Here is a 12,886-nt window from a genome sequence, read left to right as displayed (position 1 = left end):
ATAGTCTTTGATGTAAGCTTTCTAGGGACAATGATTTATCTTTATTGTTAATTAATCATCCATTATGGTTTGTCTATAAATAGTCTTTGATGTAAGGAGGGTGAAGATCTGAATACATATCATATAGTAGTAGTATATATCTTTTCAGGCTCTCAATCTTCTTCCATTACTATCAAAACCTAACTGTTATATTGACTCAGTGGATCAATCGATTGGGACGATGCTTCATGCAAATGTCTCAATAGATCTAATTTTGGAGTATCTTCATGAACAAATCTTAAATCTAATGGAACTTTATAGCATGCCGAGTTCATATGAGTCTTCCCCATTTAAAAGACAAATATAAATCCTTCTGAAGGGAAGAATAAGTAGCAAAATAAGAAAGTACTCCCTCCGTCCCACTAAAGATGACCCACTTTCCTTTTTTATTTGTCTCAATCAAGATGACCCATTACTAAAAATGGAAACTCTTTTATCTCTACTTTATTCTCTCTCTCTTACTTTACTCTCTCCACTTAACACACAAAATAAAATTACATAAAAACTCGTGCCACCCAAGGAAGGGGTCATCTTCCTTGGGACGGAGGGAGTATTTGAGGATGCGAACTTGAAGGCAAAAAGTGGAGGGACTAAGAAGCAGCCGAAACTACTAAAAGATGATTTTCTTTTATGTCACGAAAATGGAACACTTGACATAAAGATTAATCTAAATTCAAAGCACAATATGCATTGGGTGAGAGTTTAGGTATGTTTGGCATTAATACAAATATGTCCACAAACAACTTACAATTCTAGAAATTATACTACTAAATGAGCAAACAAATACCTAAACTAAATGAGTAGATATTAAAGGAGTGAAGTTACAAGTGTTTAGTACAAGCATGAAACAATCTCATGCATCATCAAACAACAAAACTAAATCATAAGACATAGGGCAAACGAATACAATCAATAACTCCCATATACAGAAACCACCAAATAAATACTATAGTAATCTAATATATATGTAAATCAACGATAAATATTCATGAGTAACTCCACAAAGAATCCATATCGGGGCTGAAACACAGACCCTCATAGTCCATGTTGCTCTCACTCTCTTTCTCCAGAATGGTGAGCCCAGTGTCTCGTGAATGGCTGATAGCAGAGTTATTGAATGAATCCGGCTCCATTTTACACATTCTCTCAGGCTCCTTCCCACCTATATAAACATGAGTTGCTGAATTAGGCTTATCATCATACTCATGGTCACCTATTTTCACAGGAAAGTTGGCGAGACACCACAACGACTGATGCTGGAAATCAAGAGATGGCGCTGAACAGATGTTATAATATTGGTTGTAGCCGTAGGTATCTATATTTGGATGAGGAACCAACAAGTTGCTCTTATTCTTGCTCGATATGATTTCATCACTCGCAGAGCTTGAACTAGGTTTTCGATAGGAATAGTCGTCTGTCAATTGTGGCAACCGTGTAGAGCTGTCAATGAGATAACGATCAACAAACGAGTCGAGTGGAGTGTTTGCTTCATCTTTCTTGTGGAAAACCCTGCAAACAACCCATTTTTCCTGGTAGAAAAGAAGCTAGCTAATTATTGAAAAAGTGATGATAATTTAAGTGCAAAACTTGGTATGAAATGAAAGTAGTTAAAGAGACCTTGGCATGATGGGAGATATTGTAGGCGGAGAAGTCTCCATGGAGTCTGTATTCATGAATGACCCAATTGGTTTTGTGGCCTTTAGGAGCCCTACCTTTGTAGAATACAAGTGTTTTTTTCATCCCAACAAGCTTTTTCTTTGCATTGCGTATCTCTCTGTCTTTCCCGGTCGCCTTCCAGTATCCCGACGCTGTTGCTCTATTCGTTCTCGTACCTGATGGATACTTCGTTTCCTTCTCGAAAAAGAAGAACCACTCATTTTCTCCCGTCTTTGCCGCCTTATCTGGAAACAATAACCAAAATCATTCAAATTTTCATACAACAAACAATCACACAAGAAGTTGACAGTACTATATTGGAAGATCGTGCACGTATGAGATGCTCTTCGAGCGAGGGATGCAATTAAATTAAATGATACATTGTACAAACTCCAAACTATGATCTGGACCGTTAGATTTCAAGATTTGATAACGTCAACAGAAAATGTCAACACAACGTCAATATTGTCAACCGATTGAAATTGTCTTGACATTTTCTGTTGACGTTATTTTTCATCTTATTAACATCAAATCTTGAAATCTTATGGTGTAGATCATAGTTTAGAGTTTATACGAAAGATGCAGTTTGCAGATTATCACTACTCACTATTCGAAAACATGAAATATTACAAAATTATTTGATTTAAAAAGTAGTCATGCCTTATAGAAGAAAAGAAGAGAAGAGAAATGTAGAATAATTACTAGGTAAATCCCAAGGTTCACACTTGTTGAGATCAATCTCGTTGATAGCTACAGCTCTGAATCGTCTGTGAATAACCTTGTTGAGAAGATAGTGAGTTACAATCTCCGCGTCGGTGGGATGGAATCTGAAGCCCGGAGGCATCTGATCCACGGCTGAGCATGCTACCTTATATTCTTCTTCTTCTTCCTCTTCTGCAACAATGATGTTAACAACAGATGCAGATGTATATGCTGCTTCCATTTTTAGCAACAAACAAGTAATTATTTGTAATAGAATTAAAGGGAATAAATAGGGTGGTAGGAGACAAGGAGAGGAGGCTATTTATTATATATAGAAAGAAATGTGCAAGTGTCTTGGGGTGAAAGGAAAGAACAGGGAAAGAGTGATGAGGATGCGCATATGCGTGCTTAACTCTGCATTGAGCTTATCACTAAATTAACGGAGTATTCCACTCTAAGTTTCATTAATTTACACAATAAACAGAATGATTGTTTGCCTTTTCAAAGGTGCTGCTGATGTCAGCTTTGGTAGCGCGTGAGTGCCACATCCGTAAAACCCACGCCAAATAGTAGTACTCTTTCTAATAAACTAATAAGCTTACTTGAGATTCTCACATATAAATATTTATGTTATCAAATGTCATTTACACCATTTATATATTATATATGTTGTATAGGACTATAATATAAATGTATACTTTCCAACAAATTGTGTAGTGGCAGTGCGGAATAAAGAAGGAAATTGACTTGAATATAGAAATTAGTAAACTGCATACTATATTGTAATTAATGTATTATTTGCTCTAGGTGTAGGTGTTGGTGCAGCTTTGTTTTATGCAAGTTGGGACGAAGCATGTGTCATACACGTATTTCTTAGTTTTTGAGGACATTGCGTAAAATGTATAGCTATGGAATATCGAAGATGATTTCATGATTCGTCATTGGTTATAATATTATTTTTGATACGACGTCACGTATATCTAATTTGGCTTGGTTTTGAGTAATGGAACTTTGGTGGGAAACTATATGTGGTACTTTATAATAGGTGGAGTATAGGGTTGTGATTTAGGTAAAAGTAGATCTTAATATAAAAAAGCAGAATAAAATTATACAGAAGTCCACATTATTAGTTTATTGTTAGGTCAGAATAACATAAAATGATATAAAAATTACTTCCAAATCGAATGTTATAAAATAACCTAAAATTGATTAATAATCACATTCCGTGTTTTGATTAATTATTAACTATCAGATCGCCTAATCTTAAGGCCACGAATCGGGTTGCATTTATGTATTAAGATGCATTTTTGTTTTGATCATTTTCCGATAGAGTATTATTCATACCTTGGTCGAATACATCGTGACTGTTTCCATTTTCGTGTTCTTGTTACATGTGTCAGCTATATTTAACATTTAAAAATACTACTCCCTCTGTCCCACAAAAGATGTCACACTTGTGGGATGACACGAGATTTTATGAGGTTTTGTTTTGTGTGTTAAATGGAGAGAGAAAATATAATTTTTATATTCATGTGAGAGAGAACTTTTTCCAAAAAGGGAAATGTGACATTTTTTGTGGGACAAACTAAAAAGGAAAGTGTGGCATCTTTTGTGGGACGGAGGGAGTAGTAATTAACAATCCCTCAAAATTATCCAAATAATTTAACTCTATTTACATGAAAGCACTTGAAAGTCTGTAATTTTCCCAAGTCCTCAGACACAACTAAACTAAACTGAAGCTTCATAATATATGATTAACGTACTCTAGTCAATTAGCTAGAAATTAAAAGAAATAAGAATAAATATAGTAGTACTATACAATCAAACAATAGTAATCTCTTACCAGGAAAAAGACGTGAGCATTTTATTGGCACAAGTAATTTAAGACCATGTCTTCATTCATTGAATTGTGCATGATGTGGGTAATCATAGAATTAGTATTACTACTAAAATTAAACCAATTCGTCCAATCAAATGCGATTCAATCCCAGCAAGAATTGTGTGACGCACTTTCTTGACGCAACACACTCGCACAATAGATTTTATCTTATCCATTTTCCATCGTGGGAGAGGTATTATTCTGTCGCGTAAGACATGACACACCAAAACTCTTGGATGGATGAAGATTATAATCCAGGTTATTGGACTACAACAAAAGAAACGGATAAGAACATTTTTTAATGTCATTAAGAACGCTAATAAAAGTAGTGGAAATTAACAATAAAACACTTGGGCATAATTCTTAAATGTGCTAAATAATAGGAAACATTAACTATTATACATTTATTTGCTCAAAGACAAGAGGATGCGCGGAAAGGTGTAGAGTAGGCATTTAGTGCGCTCCAATCACGTTGGCCAATAGTTAAAGGCCCAACACATTTCTACTGTGTATTGTTGATGTCATGCACTTGTTCATCACTCCGCTTGTTCATCATCATGCTTAATCTGATAGTCGAGGATGACGGCGAAGGAGTCACAAATTGGGGCGAGAACGCTGGACTAAGCTCCGGTGTAGCCCACAAGCTCCAACATCGGGCTTTACCGCCCGACTTCAATACGGTGTGTCTTGCATTTGTTACAACTCGCGATGAAGAAGCTCATACTCGACTCCAGTGCAATATGATTGAAGAAATTTAGACATGTAACCGACTAACCGTTGAAGCTTATTTGTACCTTTTTTATTTTGTTTTCATTGTAATTTTTTGTATTTTAATATGACGAGGATTTTCATACGGAGTATTATGTTATTTTAATAGTTTATTTTATATTATTTTATTTGATAATACAAAAATTATAAAAATATAAAAATAGTGGTGACATGGAAAATGTGATAGGTGGATTTATAGGACTGTATTACAAGTGTTGGGACTGAAAAATAAAACAAAAGGCAGATTTATGCTCCACTATTGTAAATGCCCTAATATCATTAATGTTTTGGTGGATTAGTTTTGGTCATTATTTTTGTTGGTCTCAAATTATTTTTTCAGATCTATTTCGTGTTTGTATTATTATATGAACAAAAGGGTATAAACCAAAATAAAACAGCAAAGTGAAAAGACTATTCAAATTGAAATCAAGGTATAGTGTTTGTAACGTGCATATTGAACATGCCCAAATTGAATCGAACCATCGGTTAATCTCCAGTTCGGAATTGGAACTGGCAAGACGGTTCGGAAACGGCGGACGATTAGCCGGTTACCAGTTCTTGTTCAATGCAATGCAAAACCTGAACCTGCAGTTTAAATAAAAAAAATATTTATTATTTATAAAAATAAATTTTCACAAATAGATAAATACGGAGTACAAGAATTTCTAATAGCCCATATTTATTTGTTGGCCTAAGAATTTAAAAAACCATTCTTGGTTGTTTCTCTTTTATAAAAAACATGCTTGAATGTTTTATTTCACTTTTAATGTGGGACAAAATGTGGGATAATAAATTTTCAAGTATTTATTTTATGACTACATGCTTAGATCATTCATTCATCTTTTCCAATATGGGATACTAAACTTTGTTTGTCTTTTACTTTTCTTTATTTTTTACATTTTATTATTCACTATTACTATCTTTATTTTTCTCATAATTCTTTTTCTAAGACAAATTTAAAGATAATAATAGTTTTAACTAGAATAGTTTAGTTAGAATAGTTTAATCAAATTTGAATGTTGCTCACAATTGGTATATTTATAGAATGTGGATGTGTCCATAAATTGGATTTTATTTTTCAAAAAAGACCCATATTGGGCGGGGGGGGGGGGGGGGGTAGGCAGACCCCAACCCGTTAATAAAATCAAATTATAACGTTCTCCGACCCTAGCCCAAAAGTGATTAGGAACGAACACAAGAACATGAAGAGAAACAAACTGAAGTTCCCACGTGTCGGGGTACTTGCTTCTATCAAAACTAAACTAGGAACCACATGAACAAAAGGAAGAGATAAACTAAGAAGAACAACCATAAAGTCACAATCAATCCACATCTCTCAATGTATTGATTAAAATATGAAAAATATAATACTCCCCCCAACCCTGAAAATTTGTCACTTATTTTCATTTTCGTCCGTCCATAAAAATTTGTCACCTTTCACTTTTACTATTTTTCATAATGGACCTCACATTCTAGTAACTCAATATCATTCACATTTTATTATAAAACTAATATATAAAAGTAGGACCCACATGCCACTAACTTTTTCAACTCATTTTTTATTAACATTTCTTAAAATCCGTATCGGGTCAAATGGTGATAAATTATAAGGGACGAATGGAGTATTTAATATAATTTGCTTAATAATGATAAAAATAAACAATTAAAGAAAATATGATTTGTATAGCGGTATATATAATTTATATATTTATATATTAGTAGTAGACTAATAGTATGATTTTGTATAATAAAGACTTCATCCGTCCCACTTAAGATGACACGTTTTTCTTTTTAGTTTGTCCCAACTAAGATGACACATTTCCTTTTTTGGAAACTTTCTCTCTCCAATTAATACACCCAACCACTTTTCTCACTTCTATTAAAATATTCATCTCTCTCTCTCTCTCTCTCTCTATATATATATATATATATATATATATATATTCGTACTTACACCCACTTTTTCTCTCTTCAATTAAATACTTTTACCAATAATTCCTAAAATCTTGTGCCAGCCAAGAAATGTGTCATCTTAGCTGGGACGGAGAGAGTATTATTTTAATAGATATTATAATTTATATAAATTAAATTATTATTTGAATATATATTCTTTATAGATAATACCAATTATTGAGTAACATGATTTATATATAGAAAAATAATTATATGCATAACAGTTATTGATAGATTAATACAATTTGTACAATAATTATTTTCTCAATGTGTGTATGTATTAGTACTCCTCCGTTCCATTGTACTAGAGTCATTTTGCCATTTTGGTACGTTCTATTGTAGTGAAGTCATTTCCCTTTTTAGTAAAAGTGAACACATTTCTTATTAATTACTTTACTCTCTCTTACTTTATTATCTTTTCGTCTCTTTACCTTTTTCATTTCCTACTTTGTTCTCCATTTACTTAACTCACTTAACACAAATTTTCTTATATCGCGTGCCGAAAAGAAACACCTTCACTACCGCGGAACGGACGGAGTATTAGTTAACATATAGTAACATAAATTTATACACATAAACAAATCAATAATTAATAATACTCCATGTAATAATATTTGTAGTTAAATTATAATAATTGAAGATAGAGTACTAATATAGACAAAGAATGATGAAGATCTATTATGTATTTATAAATAATGACTTTTACCTCATATTGAAAGAAAGAGCAACACATGCAAGAATGTGTAGCTATAAAAGAGAATTATCCAATACATTTCCTTCCAACTCAAAGGCTCAAGTCTAACATTAAGTACGACCAATTGATTTGAAAAAAGTCTAACTTTAAGTATGACCAATTGATTTGAAAAATCAATTTTCTAAATAAAATATTCCCTCCGTCCCACAAAAATATAAACATATGATATGACATGAAAACTAATATAAAATTTGTAAATATATCATAAAACATTTAAATAGTAGTATTACTTTAAATGATATGGGAAAAGTAATTATTAGTATTAATGATATTGATCGATATTGGAGGCCCAAAAAATTAAAAAAGAAAGAAAAAAGAAAGAAAGAAGGTGAATAGACAACAGGGTTATATAGGAGTATATTATTAATTAAATTTGTACTTGTTTGTGGTTTCGATAAGTATAAAACTTTAATAGAGCCATGTGCTATCCATATCATAAAATGATAATACCAATCGATATAGATAGTGACAAAATCCAGTTTTGAGAATATGTTATCTATGACGACAATAATGAAAGTGAAAGGTCGACACTTTGTTCATGCATAATGAATAAACCCTAATTTACCCTCCCTATTCATATCATTGTGCCCCAAAATCCCACAAATGGATAATCCCACCTTGAGCAGCCGCTGCAACTCGCCTTTCATCTGCAACAATGGCGCTACAATCTCCTCCTATTCTCTCTCTTAAACTGTAGAGACACTGTCCTCGCTCAATCTCCCAAACCCTAATCACTCCACTGTTTACAATAACGGCGTATCCTGCGTTGATGCAGCCGAGGGCAGGGTGGCCTCTCAACCTGAACCTGCATACCTCCTCTGCATCCATCAGCAGGCGCAGGCTGCCTATGCCGCGCTGATCAGTGATCAACGCGGCATAGTAGTTGGCGTCGAAGCAGCCCAGCATTATGCCTCTTGCGAGGACTAGCTCGAGCAGGATTGCGCCTTCGTTTTGTAGGTCGAAGAGGATCATGCGCGAGCTCGTGCACGCCACTGCCTTCTCGTTCCCGGTCATCCTCACTCTTCCGAGTAGTTCGGTCATGTCGGATAGGGAATGCCACCCCATCACTGCTTCCGGGTCCGTTAGGGTTCCGCCCACGAATAGCAACTCCTCTGTCTCGCCATTCCTTATTTGGATGGCCCGTTCCGGGGCACCTGTCCATGATTTAAAGTCTCACTTTCAATCTGTGCGGTGCAGGTTTTAAAAAATGTAATAAAAATTGGATAGAAAAAGTTAGTGGAATGAAGATTCCACTTTTACTCTGTGCAGGTTTACCCATACACATCAATGCATTTGAAATGACATGGGAATTGGTGCATAATTTGTAAAGTAAGAGAAAAGATTAAAAGGGTGGTTAAAGTAGTGTTAGTGGATAGTGAGACCTCACATTATTAGTGTTTAATGAGTTGTGATAGTGAGTCATAGACATAGTGGCATAAGTTATAAATACATCGATGAGTAATGAGTTTGGGTTAACTTTCCATAAATTGAAATGTCCATAATTTTATAGGACGGACGAAAATGGAAAATGTACATTTTTTATGGGACAAGAGAGTATACTTATTAGTATTATGGTAGTAATAGAATTTGAGTACAATGTATTAGTGAAAAAGTGAGTTGTACTTATCAAAAACGAAAAAATAAAAAAACAAATATAAAAATTATTTTATGGATGGATCGAAATGACAAAAGTGAACATTACGCACCTGCATAAAGGCCGACCCACCAGCGGTTACTGCCAGTGAAGTCGATGAGGGCGCCATCGTCAACCACGTCACCAATGTGGGCTCTGCGGAGAGGCATCTCATCATTGATCGTGGCGGTGTGGATGTCTCCATCCAACGTGGCGAAGACGAGGCGGACGTCGGAAAGAATGATTCCAGAGATGGATATGGAGAAGCGGCCGAGGCGATGGCGGTCGAGTGGGTAGAATGTGCTGAGGTGGGCCCGGCTTGGGAGGTGGAAGAGGTAGACGCCGCCGTCAGAGAAGCCGGCGGCGAGGTATTCGTCGGAGAGCGCCAGCCGCTGACATAATAGGCCGTCGGTGAAAGGAAGGGTCGTGTGCTCGTATCTCCGCTGCCGGAAATTCGCGGCCGTGCGATGTCGGTAAATGTACTCCTCGCGCCACGTGTCGCTGCGGAGATTCTCAGCGTTCCAAATCCGCCGCGTCAGCTCCTGCCATAGAAGCTCCGATCGTGAAATGGCTCTCCATCTCGGACAAACCTGCAATTAGTAAATAAATATAGATAATCATTCCTATTTTAATAATTAATCACCGAGATTAAATAGCATAAATATAATTAATTAAACATAGGGAGATGATCAAAGCATAACTAATCTTAAATACAACTAGAGAATAAGAATTTAGTTCACTAAACTAAGTGATATTAGTTCACTATAATTTATACTAAAGTATTTACTTTGTGGAATATTTAGTTCATGATAATAACATTTTAATTTACTCTGTCTTTTCAAATTCATGCTGTGAACTAAATCACTCTTATATTGAACTAAATTCGTATTTTCTGGTTATTCATTCAAGTAGTGGTTGCGTTATATCAAATAGACAAATACTCTGTATTTCCAAATACATGATACTCCTTCCTCCCAATGTAGTTGAGTCGTATTCCTTTTTAGTTTGTCCCAAGTTAGTTGAGTCATTTCCTTTTTTGGAAAAAACTTTATTCTCTCTCTTGTTTTATTCCCTCTTTATTTCTCTTACTTCATTCCATATTTTACTTTACTCTTTTCATTTTAACTTTAACAAATTCATTTCTTAAATTTCGTATTTCAAAGAAACGCTTCAACTACCTTACAATGGAGAGAATATTATGTTATTACATGATAACAAAGCATACACGGCATAGATTGAAAAGCTACTTATAAAATTTAGTCATTTTCAACAAATTAAAATCATATGCAAAGCAATTACCAATGCCAGGCACCAAACTAGTCAAAACACATATTTCTAGGGAAGAAGTATATTTCATCAAATCCAAGATCATGCCAAGTCTCACTTTGTGAAAAAACCCCACGCGCCGCTCACTCATATTATTAGTCCTTGTATGTAGTCAACTATTCTCACTTAGATAACATGCAATTACTCCTGTATATCAATATAATATAGAGGGTGTCTAAAGTATGCAGCTCAATTAACGATAGCCTGATCAACAAATTCTGAGCAAAAATCAAATTGGTTCAAACCCTACACCTATTGGTTTGTAGCTTTTGGATTGCTCAAGCTATGAAGGATTGACTAAAAGGTAAAGTGTTGTGTTTATTTGAATAAGAGGTGCATTAATTATGAGATCACTTTTTTATACAAGTGCGGCCGAAAACTGAAGGTTATGTCATGATTCTGTCATAATTTAATAAAACCCACTATTACATACTAGTACTTTCTTCAGTCATAAATACACATTTTAATTTCATTTAATAATGAATCAAAAAATTAGTAAAATATAAGTACTACATAAGTTTCTAACAAAATGTGATTGAAATTTAGCATGAGTTCTAGTATAACTTAAAATAATAATAAAATGAGATATTTAGTGATTGGAGATGCTAAAAGTGGTAATATCAAATGTTTAATTTAATAGCGTGCATAAATTAATATTTTTGTTGTCACGGTTCAAGCCATATGAAATCATAACATGTGTCATTAACATGGAATATGAAACAGTTAATATTGTGCAAATTAGTGGGATGAGGTTTGACTGGTGAGAAGACATGGCAAAATTAATTAATAAGAATAAGAGCACGAGAAATTGAGTAATGATTCTGTCTGATTGCAATAGATCAAGTGGACTTGGTGATCCTAATCCAAAATTAATAGACTATACATGCTTGAGTTCCCAAAAATGGAGGGTAAAATTAGTGAGTTGAAAGTGAAAAAGTTAAAGTACTGTATATATAGCATCTTTGTACAATTTGCAAAAGGGGTTGCTCATGACAAGTCAACATCAGTGTTGTCAGAGTTGTAGCAGCAATGGGAAAAAACTAGTCAAAACTAATTTATAGATTTGTAGATCTCACCCAAAGAAAGAGAAACCAACAAAATAACCCTTTTCCATGAAAGGATCCGATCAAAAAAGCCCCCCACCCTAAAATATCCATTCTTTTCTGTCACAAAAGATAAAGATTTAAACCCATTTTGCCTTTATTATTTAACTCTCTGCCTGGGTAATCAAATCCACTCACCCTTTGACCCTTTTTGTTCCTCAATTGCACCCCTCAACCTTTATGTTTTAACCTACACTAATTAACCACATTTTGTCATTACTAGTAATACACTAATTAACCATATTTTCTTCATTTCATTACAAATGGATGTGCATTGTTGATATCAACTTAATTCAGCACTAAGCAGTTTGATAGGATAGATGACTTATCTGTCTTGGAGTTTTATAAACAAAAATGACTTAATATATGTGTTTTTGTCATGTTTAGATTATTTATCTTTCCTACCAAACTGTCTCATTAATCATTGTTTATCATGATTCAGAGCAAAAAACAAAGAGCATGCATTTTTTGTATAGAGAGAGAGAGAGTACTTGAAAGATGTTGAGGAGAGCTTGAGCAGCGGAAAGGCGGCCAGAGTTGAGGTATGCATCAGTGGCGACTTGAACGGCGAGAGCCTCCACAAATGGCTCCGGCCAAACACCCTTTCTTGATCTCGTCCTTCTCTGGAAAGACGAGCCCGTGCCGCCATTGCTGCTGCTGCTGCTGCTGCTTGAAGAAGACGATGTTGACATATATATAACTGAATAATGGCAAACCCAAAGCCAAGCCAAGGTTAAAAACAACAGAGACACAAAGTGATGGGCCCTAAAAATGGGGCTGATTTTGAGTGTCTGAAGATTATGTCATCCCTGATTTACTTATATACAATATGTCCCGTTAGAAATGAGAAGTTTTCCTTTTTGAGTTGTTCCATTAAAGAAGAAGTGTTTCCTAAAATAAAAACATTATCTATACCTTTTACTCTCTTAATTAGCTCGCATAACAACGTTATATAAAATCTCCATGTAGAATACCAGATGTTTCAATATTTATTGGGATGGATCGAGGATTTTTTCTATAGAAAAATAAAATAAAAGGAAATATAAAATGGGAACCACAACGAATAACAAAGA

At 34.5% G+C, this 12,886-nt stretch overlaps 2 protein-coding genes across 2 annotated transcripts; both read right to left on the bottom strand.

Annotated features, from left to right (window-relative positions):
• Positions 1-781: 781 nt before the first annotated feature.
• LOC125191307 (NAC domain-containing protein 92-like) lies at positions 782-2,673 on the bottom strand. The gene is made up of 3 exons (XM_048088825.1): positions 2,398-2,673; positions 1,657-1,940; positions 782-1,568 (listed from the first exon to the last, which is right to left on the bottom strand). The coding sequence occupies exons 1-3, from the start codon at positions 2,636-2,638 to the stop codon at positions 1,026-1,028; spliced, it is 1,068 nt and encodes a 355-aa protein (XP_047944782.1). The 5' UTR covers positions 2,639-2,673; the 3' UTR covers positions 782-1,025.
• Positions 2,674-8,184: 5,511 nt separating this feature from the next.
• LOC125186350 (transcriptional regulator STERILE APETALA-like) lies at positions 8,185-12,546 on the bottom strand. The gene is made up of 3 exons (XM_048082701.1): positions 12,305-12,546; positions 9,458-9,974; positions 8,185-8,905 (listed from the first exon to the last, which is right to left on the bottom strand). Exons 1-3 carry the CDS (start codon positions 12,503-12,505, stop codon positions 8,331-8,333), a joined length of 1,293 nt encoding a protein of 430 aa, XP_047938658.1. The 5' UTR covers positions 12,506-12,546; the 3' UTR covers positions 8,185-8,330.
• Between the last annotated feature and the right edge of the window lie 340 nt (positions 12,547-12,886).

Source organism: Salvia hispanica, chromosome 5, assembly GCF_023119035.1.
Source record: "Salvia hispanica cultivar TCC Black 2014 chromosome 5, UniMelb_Shisp_WGS_1.0, whole genome shotgun sequence".
In the NCBI taxonomy this organism is placed as follows: domain Eukaryota; kingdom Viridiplantae; phylum Streptophyta; class Magnoliopsida; order Lamiales; family Lamiaceae; genus Salvia; species Salvia hispanica.
Note: the sequence above shows the minus strand (reverse complement) of the source record. Positions and strands in the feature narration are given on the sequence as shown.

What these genes read in the sequence shown, in the direction of transcription:
- LOC125191307 (XM_048088825.1), bottom strand. Translation starts at nt 2,638, where the DNA reads ATGGAAGCAGCATATACATCTGCATCTGTTGTTAACATCATTGTTGCA. An exon ending in TGAACCTTGGGATTTACCTA is followed by an intron (nt 1,941 to 2,397) that starts GTAATTATTCTA and finishes TATTGTTTCCAG; the next exon opens with ATAAGGCGGCAAAGACGGGA. An exon ending in ATATCTCCCATCATGCCAAG is followed by an intron (nt 1,569 to 1,656) that starts GTCTCTTTAACT and finishes CTTTTCTACCAG; the next exon opens with GAAAAATGGGTTGTTTGCAG.
- LOC125186350 (XM_048082701.1), bottom strand. Translation starts at nt 12,505, where the DNA reads ATGTCAACATCGTCTTCTTCAAGCAGCAGCAGCAGCAGCAGCAATGGC. An exon ending in CTCTCCTCAACATCTTTCAA is followed by an intron (nt 9,975 to 12,304) that starts GTACTCTCTCTC and finishes TACTAATTGCAG; the next exon opens with GTTTGTCCGAGATGGAGAGC. An exon ending in GTGGGTCGGCCTTTATGCAG is followed by an intron (nt 8,906 to 9,457) that starts GTGCGTAATGTT and finishes AATCATGGACAG; the next exon opens with GTGCCCCGGAACGGGCCATC.